General features: G+C 35.4%; 1 protein-coding gene across 1 annotated transcript; it reads left to right on the top strand.

Annotated features, from left to right (window-relative positions):
• Positions 1–216: 216 nt before the first annotated feature.
• Positions 217–11,429, top strand: LOC117341512. Its single transcript, XM_033903383.1, has 12 exons — positions 217–265; positions 572–622; positions 778–863; positions 1,051–1,122; positions 1,626–1,761; positions 2,869–2,963; positions 3,105–3,173; positions 3,361–3,472; positions 3,774–3,836; positions 5,094–5,218; positions 6,676–6,766; positions 11,125–11,429. Exons 1-12 carry the CDS (start codon positions 262–264, stop codon positions 11,358–11,360), a joined length of 1,140 nt encoding a protein of 379 aa, XP_033759274.1. The 5' UTR covers positions 217–261; the 3' UTR covers positions 11,361–11,429.
• The last annotated feature ends 976 nt before the right edge of the window (positions 11,430–12,405 follow it).

Below are 12,405 nucleotides of genomic sequence, written 5' to 3'. Positions count from 1 at the left end.
GATAGATTACGTCGAAATCGTTCATTGCAATACATTTCCATCATTTTGAAAAACACGATTTGTCAGATTTATTTCAAATCAGGACTCTGGTTTTACCAGAAATGTGTAGGGAGTAAACCAGGGCAAAAGTCCTTTATCAAACTTCCTGATCACATGACAGGCTTTTAAAGATAAGCCGACAATCCCTTGTTTTAAATCAACTTTATCTCTGGTGAAGTGCACACTTGACCTTGGTCTTCGATCATATTTAGAAGTGTTCTGATGGGTGAGTATGAAAAGGAATTTTTTGTAAATCTTGTCATGGCTAATTTTACATTTAAAGTCATATCTGCTGTTTTATAACATATACACCTGCTGTATACATACTTGTTGAAAATAAAACGAAAATTGAATGATTTTTTTTTCAATTGTGGATAATAGTAAACGCATCGACGGGACCAGATTAAATAAGTTTTTTTTTATCCTGCATTTCTAACACGAATTTAAGTTTATACATTGTTGTTTATATTTCGAATCTGATACCGGCCGTATTGAAGAAAGAAAAATGAACAGTTTTGGATATAATTTTCAGGTACCTACAGTTATTCCGCTTTTTGTGGTGTGCTCCTGTTGAGCCTGTCATGTAAGTATCTGTATTACTCTTTAAGATAAACATATTATTGCCATTATTTTTTTCTAAAATCGGTATTTGTAAAATTTATTTCAGAACGAGCGGTTCCAGTCTTTTTGTATCACATAAATATGCTCAGTCTATCAAGCTATTTACAAAATACACAGATTCTGCCGCCATCAGATGTCTGAGTTGTACAGACGTACTACAACCTCGCTACTGTTCTGGTATTGAACACTGTTCTGAGGGAGACGTGAGTACAAACATATATCTATTTTATAGATTCCCGAGGTTACATATTTTCAAGTGACAACCATAACAGTCGTGAACGTTATCAGGTTAGCTATTTAGTAATGGTAAAGAAAATAGTCAGGCATGATATCTATTCAAAGTATATATACATGTATATATTATATGTTAATAGGAATTTGTTCTTTTAGGCATGTGTAACTGAATCCTACAGAAACAGGAATGGCGAGATATTGTACAACCTCGGATGCATGTTTACACAGGTAAATGTACCGTAGATATCTATAATATTACACCTGTGCTTTAGTTAGATTTCATCACCAGGCCGATTTTCTCTTCTTTGCAATTATCTACTTTCATTCAATAATATATTCCCACTCCTCATTCTCTCTCCTTTCTTGTAAGATGAAATGCACGAGGATTCAAAAGCAGACGTATGACCCGTTAAAAATATAACCAATAAAATAAACAACCATACCAGCACATTACAATTGTGCATGGTTTTAACCTATTAATAAAAACATATCAACATATCATATTAATTAGAACCTTTTCCGTTGTTTTCTATCGGAATTAAGACTCGAGAATTAAAGAAACAAAATAAAACAAAGCCAAAATGAATGCTTAGTGTTAATTAAAAAGTATATCGTGACATGAGTTAATGTTTACACTAGATATCTTTTATACCAAATGCAAACATTGTTCGATGACCAAACACACGCGATGAAACTGAAATCAATAAGGCTATTTTGATTCATTCGTCAAGAGGTGTGCATTGAATGCCCTACATAACCGCTCTACTGAAATACTTCACCAAGACATCATCGGGACGCACGTGCATGATGTATGCACAGAGTGTTGTCATGGTGACTTGTGTAACGCTGCAGGGTGTGGTTCGACAGGTAAGTCATTTTCATGCTGTTGCAAGGACGGCAATTCATGTTGTGTTACATACTGTATTATGGACGATAGTCTAAGAACACAACTCAAGTTTATTCGTACTTTACCTATTCAAATGCTATGCCGGCAACATATTCATAACTAGATTTAGGTTGTTTACACTTATATCTCCTTCGAAAGGGGGTCATCTTGCATAAATACTAGTTCTTCTAATGGTCACTTATCTGGAACATTACTTCTAAATAATTTAAGATATCTCGACCAAACGTGCAGTCTAACTGCATGATTTGAAGCCGATGATTAGACTGGTCAGTTAGACCTTGAGGACAGGTATGTGCAAATTTATCCACCGACAAACTCAATGCAGAATCATTCGATCACTGCATCATAGACATAATAAAAGGTCAAAAAGTGATCTTTTTTTCACAATATTAGGTCATGCGATAACTTTTAAACTGTAAAGAATATTAAGAAAGTTACTTTATATCTTAGTTACCCACTGACTAGGTTTAGTGTTCTACAAATTCGTACAGGAACCCATAATTGCCGCTCCCATCCCCCTTTGAAGGGTCGGGTGTGGTTTTCTCCGATGTCGTCTGATCATGACACAAATGTCATGGAGAGCCGAAATATAAGAATAACTGTATACAACTACATATTGATCGAAGGAGGCGACTAAAAGTGGACACCTAAACATCGGGAATTTTCTTCTGTGTTTTCTAGTTTGTGAACATTGAAGATACCTAATTAGATAGTCTGCTCCTATTGTAACACGAGGGACCTTATTTATTTCACTTGTTCCTTATTTCAAATAAGTAGTACAACTTTTTCCCAATGATTTGTTCAACCAGTAGTAACCTTTTTATCGTTTAATATATCTCTAACGGTAGTTGAGGTATACCTTTATCACCCCACTGTCAAATTCTACTGCATTAATTATTGCAGCATTGCAACAATTACATTATGTTCAAAGACCAATTAACTGTGAAAATACCTAGTGCGGGAGAAGGGTATTCATGTTTTTGTTCACACAGAAAACAACTTTGTTCAGTTCATCCTTCCAGCATTTTCAAATTGGATTAATATCATTGAAATATACAAAATTGCAGGGTTTCCACAGCAAAGAGGGCCGATATGCTTCGACTGTCCACAATCACGTGACCCTGCTAATTGTGACGTCATATCAGTTTGCCTTCAAGGAGAGGTAAAATTTTCTATACTATTCGTTGCTATTTAATGATATCTAATGTTGTTGATGTAAAATCCTCGATTTGTTAGTATAGTATATTTTATACAATAACAAAAGGTAAGAAAAGACGGTAAACAACACAATCTCCTGTTATAGGTTTGTCATGTTGAGGAGGTACTTATGTTCGATGATGTTTTTTACAAAACCAGCTGTGTTCGGAAAAACGTAAGTATCCTTACTTATAAAAACTAAAAGAGTATAGGATAACACAACTTTTGCTTCAAAGGAAACTTGGGCACATAACATGGTATAGCGTTTTACATTTTGTTTCAAGTTAGATTAAGCATAACGCCCCATAGTTTTTTTCGTGAAAAACAATAATGTGTATGCTATTTTTCATTGGTTGATGCAGGATTACGAATGTACGCCCCCTTCTGTTTACAACCAAGTGGCGATCGGCAGGCGGGCAAATCGGCGTGGAAACTGTTTCTACTGCTGCACAGATGATCTCTGTAATACCAAATGTAAATGAAACCTTACTCTGTATACAAAAATACTACCAATACTGAATAATTAAATCTCTATAAAATTACACACAATTGTAAATAAAGAAAAAATGAAACAAAGAATAAAACATACTCTCACATATGTCTTTAGGGTATTCTATGAAAGCAAGAAGTGTTTTGAATAATTAGCTTTTATACTGATACATCAATGTAAGTAGATTTTCGCTATATACACATGTAACAGGATGCGTGTGTTCTTTCAAAATTCAAGGTTACTGCGTTTTACTAGGATTGGTTAATCTTGTTCCTACGTTTTTAGGCTACCGACCAATATCATCTTCACTAACAACGATACCATCGACATCGCAGGTCACACCATACAGTAAGTACACGATTAGATTTATTATCTTCACTCTTTCATTTACACCGCCCCTGTAAAAGATTAATGATGGTGGCGATTTTTTTTTAAACATTGTCAATCATGTAGACTATTTCTTATATTGAAGAGACACATACTGCAATCCTCACTGCAACATATGGGATGTTTTATGGTTTTTGTTGTTTGCTCTTTGTTTGTCTCCTTTACACACGTTCTCTTGTTATATGATTTTGAATTGGTTGATCCTTTGTAAAACCCCTGTGTGGTTGGCTTTGCTCATGCCCATTTTTAATCACCATAGCGGTAATTTTGGAGCGATCAGAACAAATGCAACACTTTGTTAAGGTCATTTCAGAATAATTTAAGGAATAGTTAAAACTGAATCCCACTTGTTAAAGATATAAGAATACGTACCGTTCATGAAAACAATGTCAATCGAATTAAGTTACAAAATGGCCTTCGTGGATGCTATGTTAAACATTTGACTGAGCCAAATATTAGCAACGCTTTGTCGGATCCCTTTCCTTATTATCCAAAGCAGTCTAAAGTTGAATGGCACCAGTTAAACCGGACAAGATAAAATGAGTTTTTTTAAAATTGTAGGAAAGGCAGACATCTTTGATTTTTGACCGATTGGCCAAATAACACTTGCATAGGACATATAAGAATCATTTAAGGATAGAAAGAGCTGAAGCCTACTGTTCCAATTTGGGAAGAATTTTAAAACAGGTGTGATTCAGATAAGTCTTGATTGTGCAGTGATATTACATAAAAGGCGTCGTGGCTGCCATGGCAAAGCGTTAAACAGACGACACAAAATAGCAACACTTTGTTAACTTTCTCTTCCAAATATCCCCACTCATTTCAAGCTCGATTTTACCAGTGGAAATCGAGAGGTTTAAGATGTGTTTTTCAAGATGACAGTCATGATGACTATACTGGAATTTGTCTTAGAGTCGTCACAGGCAAGCTTAGAGCTCAGTCCCACTTTTGGAACTTGAAATGTGGAAAGTTTATAATTACGCACGACGGACGGCAGATGACTAATATTGTAATATTGAGTTAAGTTCATTGTCAGATGACCACCTAAAGTTGGCTGAATTGAAAATTTTGAATCATTAAAGAAAAAGAAAACATTCAAAATATTTTCATTCGATTAGTTTGTACTTGCACGTTGATTTAATTTAAAAGTAAATATTGCATAATTGTCATGGGATTGCTTATTTTCTGTACAGTAATCAATATATTTTTCTATTCTAGCCACTACTACGTCCACGACCACAATGGTTACACAACCTACATGTAAAGATGGCTGGATCACTTCTCCAGAAAAGTGTTACTATGTCTCCGCTACGTTTGAGAAAACAGACTGGGAGACAGCCAAAGTGAGTTGTAATGATATTGAAATGAATTATCAATTAATCTTTTCTACTTTTTAATAGTTTACGTCGTCATGAAATGACATTTCGTAGGAAATAATCAGATACAAATGTTTGTTTCCTAGTAGATAGTAACCTTAAAACTTAATGTTTTTTTTTTTTATCAGAACATAACTTAATGAAAAAAATAGTTAAAATGTCTCAGCATAGTTAGCATGACGTGAACAAATAGTGGTCTAGAAACAATCACGTGACTAAAATGATATGCTTAAATCTTATGTAAAATACAAACTAAAAAATAAATATTTAACTAATTACGTATATTAATCTTATGTAACAGTACAGGAAGATTGAATTCGACTTATATCATCAACATTATAGGACTTTATTATCAATGACTAGTCCTACAGTGTCGTGGGTCGACACAGCTGTATGGTACAGCCTTATATTTTTTGGCTCGACTGTATAATATAACTCTTATTACACTGCTGGTGGATTATTTGTTCCCAAACGTTTATTGTTACATGCTCGACAAATTTTAATGGATTTAAATAAAGATATTTGTCAGAATATATACAATCAATTGATACCATTAAAATACATGTATACATATTTTAATCGAAATCTATGTTTTGTGCACAAAATATGTTTCTAATGTGGAGAAATAAACGAAAATAAAAACAAAACAAAAAAACAATTACACCGGAATAAACAGGTAATTGGATGTTCGAATTATATAATTTAAAAAAAAATATGGTTAGAGTATCTTGATCGGAACTTCCTCCCATCATCACACCCTTTATCATATTGGCGATTTTCTGTGCCCAACCTCATTTTTGTTATGAATCTTATCAAAGTATTGTTTACGCTGTAATATGTTTAAGGGACATGGTAAACATTGTTGATGACATGTCTACTATGCTATTCGTCGTTTAATAAAATGACATAAATGCATTTCTTCTCTATTGTACTCAAAATCATAGCTCCAGTCGTGACCCGTTTATCGTACTCGAGATTTCACAAATAAAAGTACTTAATGAACTTATGAAATGTAATGCTCAGTGTTATGAAAATCATGGGAAATTATACGAGTGATTGATTCATGGGTCCTTTGTACCTCCATATCTACACATTAGCACTGTTGTAATTATTTCGAGTCACCTCCTTTCTTCAACACTCCAGGCCCATAACATCACTGACGAGTCCTATTAGGACAAAACAGCTGAGTGATGCAGTCTTATTCTTGTTTGGTCTGCTGTATCTAACTCTCAAAGTATGCTGAAGGTGCTAATATCTTTTATGTTTTTTGTACATTCCTTTCAGATATTGGATCACGATTATCAGGAAAACAGAAATAAAAAACGGAATATCAAATTATCACGTTCATCACACAACTATCTTTTTAATTGTTTGATTTTCTCCAAAATATCAAGATTGTTAATATTTCTTTCCTTGAATATCAGCATCGATGCATTTCCATGGGAGCAAAACTCGTTGAAATCAAAACGGACGAGGAAGGTCAATTCCTACTGCATTCCATGCCGCCTCGTATTGGTGAGCAAAATTTGTTTTTGCATTATTAAATGATTATTAAGAGACATTGATATGATCACAAACTTAGAAATATAATCAGAAAGTTTTTTAAGTGCTGCATCGATGATGATTTGCTTAATTGAAATATTGAGCGTTGCATTACAAATCGTTCTGTTATTTTTTTTAAGATAGACGTATTTAGCTGATTTGGTCAATTTTTTAAATTTATGTTGTTGCTTTTTTCTTTTTTTCTCTTCAATTTAACTTTAGTATGTAAGTGAAAGTAATTCATATATGGCGAAAGAAAGGTATCCGAGAGAGACATGGTGTTTGCGTGTCTATCTGAATCTAATTTCCTTTGTGTGATACTCGCTTTGATCCTTCTTGCGTCTATTGAAGACTATGGTGAGCTACCAAGACACAGGGTATGGCAATGTCATATATGATATTATAATAGGATGAAAGAAAAGTTTTAAAGGGAATAACAGAACTTAGCGGAATACATGAACAATATCTAGCTTTTTTCCGAACTCACAAACGTTCAGCAACTTTAACACGGTTTTCGCCGAAACCAAGCAAACTCATGATCAACATTATTCTAATAGGAATCCAGAGCCACTGGTACAGTATAATGCTTGTATACACAAAACTGGGCAATTGCATTAGTTTCCAAGACACAGCAGAGAGTTGATGATAGGTTTCTAGGAAGCACATCCACTAATCAATTGACTGACCTTTACATGCATAATGATCCTGCATCGCTGACCTCAACCCTGGTGAAAGTTAACTCTCTTGGTTGGTTCTGTCGTCTTGTGGAGTAGAACCCGTATCTGTCTTGTCTTGATTTAACCCTTACTGCTAACCCGTTATTTGGAGCTACAGTAAATTAATTAAAGAGACATACTTCTCTTACAAAAAAGGCCTACTGGACCTGTATCGCTCACCTTGGTTTATCAGTTATGATGGAAACTCAATGCACAACCTTGTACACCACTTAGTTGTAATTGTGAATTATCTCGGTAATTTTCTTATTTTGTATATATCATCAAATGGTAGTTTGAACTTAGCTGATGGGTTTCATCTTTTAGACATTGAACTATATTAATTAAGCGGTATAAAGCACCTTACAAAGATTCTCATCAATGAACATGTTAACACTGTTATCCTTCGGATATGAAAGATGGCGAATCAATCTTCATGACCCATCTTTCTTGGGTACCAAACCAATCGGAGAAAGTTTCAATGTCGACAAAGGGAGATAACCGAAATGCCCCGCTACTCTACCTGTATCTATCTCTTTTTGTATCTTCTTGAAAACCTCATTTTCATTACGTTAGCCGAAAGTAAATTCCGACAATTACAATGTACACGTGGACCTAGATAGTGTAATGAAAAACCAAAACGAGGAGGTTGACAACTACCTGCTTTGCTGGTGGAAGGATTGTTGCCTGACCTAGAAGAATAGTTCATATCGGAATTATTTGTCTGTGCCCCCAGCTGATAACAGTTAATCCTTCTATGATTTCCTGAGCAATGTAGACAAATATGTTTGTAAAAACAAAAAGACCTGTAACACTTGCTATTATTAAAATCAAGACATTTCTTTATGCCCTGAAACATCCTGGGAGGTTTTGTTATGGCTGACGAAGCTTCTCCCCCAGAATGCATATAAAGGAGCCACAGCTCCTGGTCCACTGTATTCCAAGGAATAGCATCGTTTTGGGCCTTTTTTAAGCGGAACTGTTCATCATAACTCCTCCATCCAAGACCTCCAACCCTTTTTGCCCCTAACCTTACTGCATGCATGTACTTTAACATGCCATTTACCTCTCCTGGATGAACTGATGTGTATATTGACATGAACACGATGAACGCATCAGTCCACATATCCAAGTCGACTATTGTAGGGGTTTTATTTTTACTTTTTACAACAAATTCACCCCCAACCAAAGACAAGCGTTTCTCGTCATCTATCCGAGAAGGCTTTGATAACATATGACCAAGGTCAATAAAGTCCTTGCCCATGATTTTTTTTGCGTTATGGATTGTGAAATGTTACTGCCTAAATCATTATTGATACTGACAACTTGATAATCTTTTGGGTCAAACTGACTAACACAGTTCGATATTGTAGACTGAGAGGGCTCCAGGGATGGATTAACAGTATTACATGCTACTGTACCTTCTGGCTGAGTTGCGGTAACTGGCTATATTGCTGAATGAACTGCCTCAACCAGGCGAGGGGTAACTCTGGCAGATACTGCCTCCACGACCTCCTCCATCTGGGATGCTGAAAGAGGGCATCTCGAATCGTGTCGCTCAGGCCCTGATGACTCAGCCTGTGACCTACCCACAGACTGCCTCCCTGCCCTAGCGTAGGGGCTACTTGACTGCCTGGCTGAGCGCCTCTGGCGTCTTCCTCTCATACTTGATGATAATATACAACTCAAAATCTTACATGAGAAAACAATTTCTTTTCACTTAAATGATTTTTTTCACAAAAAAATCATCAAAATTAAGCAACTCGACCTACATTTGAATATGAAACAAACACAAAAATTGAGTCTATACATGTAATTTAAGAAAATTAATAATACATATAAACTTTAATAACGAACCACGTGCGTATATATGCAATATATTTCCGTATGATATGCTACAATCCTTTGATCCAGATTGTAACCACAAAATTGATTATTTTTAATCCCTCATAAAGGTTGTTAAAATGAGGTACTTAATTTACAGAAGTAACTAGCATGTCCTGAGAAGGGACGATGCACTCACTGACTTTAAAACCTTTATTGAAAATAATGGCGTACCATGCTGGTGAGGGGAGAGGGGATGTCCCACGTGTATAACCATTTAAAAATACGCTATACCGATTTAATTTTGAAAACAACAATGCAATATATGAAATGCTGAACAGTAGAGTGTGAGAAGGACGCAATAAATCGCTTAATTGCGGCAAGAGTAACATAGCCCATGAAGGGGAGGGGGGTCCCACGCGTAATTTAAAATACTCTGAAAAACGTGAAAAACGATACCGATTAAATTTTGAAAACAACAATAAAAGATATGAAATGCTGAGCAGTAGAGTGTAAGAAGGACACAATAAATCTCTTAATTGCGGCAAGAATAATATAGCCAAACTGTAGCCGAAGGATAAACCGGCGCCCGCATGGCTACCGTGGGCTATTTTCAGTTACAATTATCGGTAAAACAATCTTTAAATATCTGAGTCCGATTATACCATCGGAGGGCAAAAGGCCCATACAAACCCTCAATCAATGACAATGAATACAGCAGCGTTCAAGGTTGGTTGATAATAGTGGTCGGTAGCTGTCCCGAAGGAAATTAATCGGACAATTGTATCTCACACGCTAGCAATGGCTACCAAATATCAGGAACTGCCAAGGGCGATAACTCTAATTGCAAATATGGAAATCAACTACCAAGCCGAAGGGAAGTAAGCGTACAGGATAAATCAAACTATATTGCTACCTAACAACAACTTACGAATAAAGAAATTAACAAGCAGTCTTCATTATAATAAATTAAATTATATTCTAGGAAAACAAAATCAAACAACTCGGAAATTGACAACTCGCGGTTTCCAAATATTGTTCAATCGTGTAGGTACCCACTTCTATCAATACTGTGTCAATAATACAGGGCTCCATATAGTTATTAAAACATTTATACATTACAATAAACACTTATTTTCGTATAATCAATATTGAAACTAATAAATGCACTATATCTTTAATCTAGGAAAACATAAGTCAAGTTTACTTGCGTAAACGCTAAAGGCCAAGGTTGACTTCAGTGCGCAAATATTAGAATGATTTACCTGATAATAACACGTTACAACAATGATATCAACGAAAACAGTGAAAGGGTGAAAGCAAACTTGAGGTCATCGCGTGCACGTGTACCAATGCTTAATTTTCCTCTTTTTTCAGCTACAAAGTAAATTAACTCCGACAATAGACAAAATTAACAAGAAACAAAATTAACAGACTCTTAATTACAATATGAAAGTGTCAATACAATACATTTACCAAAATAACAAAAACAAATGCATATATTTAACACTTATCGACATGATGCAGTGAGTACATGCGGAAGTTGCAATAATCCAGTGACACAAACAATGTATCGACCGCCACGTATCAATTACTGATCTGCGCCGTGTGGTTTACAAGAATGTTGTCTCGTTTAATCACATGCTTGTTAGTTGCGTTTTCTTGTTTTTGCTCTTATCCATTAGATATCGTTGCTAGCCACATGTGACCTATGTATAGCGTAACGACATCGTGAAACTTGATCTTATCTTGAATATCTTTTATTTGTAAATTGCATTGATTTCATACTTCCAGGAAACGCAAGCGGTGATGCTGATGCATTGTCTGTTGGACGTAGATGGAATGACGCAGGTGATTTGGTTTTTGACAGTAATGACGATAGAGTCAATACGACGGTTCGATCCTGGGCTGTCCTTCCTAATAAAGGAAAATTCAAGTGCGGATGTATTCGAAAATATAACAACTTCCTAATGATAGGGTGTGTATGTACTAGCGGCACCTTTTTCTATATCTGTGAGATTTCGCGGTAATCAACTTCTTCGATGGCTTGATGATATTACATGTAACACACTGTACATTAAAGTGAATGTCTTCTCGCATGTTTAGTCATATGAGTTCTTTTTAAAGTTTCAATTCTCTGTTTATTTCACAGCAGACATATTGGCAAGTTCAACGTGTATCCGTATTCTTGTCGCAGTTTCGAATGAAAATTATTAGATTTGTCCACCAATGCATAATGAAACCTTTGTTATTGGATGGTAATTAAGGTTTTCCTCAAAAACGAGAGTCCGGGTTGAAAGTTTACCCCAGGAAGAAAATAAAATGAACAAAGAATCCAATCCAAGGTTCAAATAATGATAAAATTTCATAACAATAAAGTCAGGAAAACTCAAACAATCGAATAGGTAAAAAATTCGGGAAAATATTAAAATGTTTAATTTTTCCATACGTAAAATGGCATATTTGTTGGTAATTCGTTTCTGAGTTAACTTCCGTCGAAAGAGGTTCCTCCCCTTGGTGATTAGACGTCAAAACAAAGCCTGACTTCTTTCAGAAATTCCTGCTGCCCTTTCAGTGATTGTTCAGTCAACATTTTGTTGAAACAGCCAATTTATATTTGAAAACCCAACACTCTGTTCCCAAGTCAAATTTTTTGATTGATATAGATTTGTATAGCCCTTTCAGAATGATTTTTAAGGCCAATGACATTTTCCCCTGTAATTCACTCATGCAGGAGCATTGGCATTTAAAGCAAAACATTAGCTAGGTTTCATTTTTAGGGTCCAGCTCCTCTATCCCCTGGGTTCTAACCAGCCATAGTAATATAAATTTTGAATACTCTTCAAAAAGTTTGTTTCAGACAAAATCAGGTTGGATTTAACTCTGCCCTTAATGGCCCCAGTATAGTTATTGATAGCGTGAGACACTAAATATATCTTGATAACACAACAACCCACATGCAGTATAGATAGGGGAATTTCAATCGTGTTTTGTTGAAAATGATTATAAAATGTTGTTTTCGATGACAAAACATCGATATGCAAGTACATGTCATTCTCATGGTTTTGACTCCCG

The sequence above is a fragment of the Pecten maximus genome, chromosome 13 (genome assembly GCF_902652985.1).
Source record: "Pecten maximus chromosome 13, xPecMax1.1, whole genome shotgun sequence".
In the NCBI taxonomy this organism is placed as follows: domain Eukaryota; kingdom Metazoa; phylum Mollusca; class Bivalvia; order Pectinida; family Pectinidae; genus Pecten; species Pecten maximus.
Note: the sequence above shows the minus strand (reverse complement) of the source record. Positions and strands in the feature narration are given on the sequence as shown.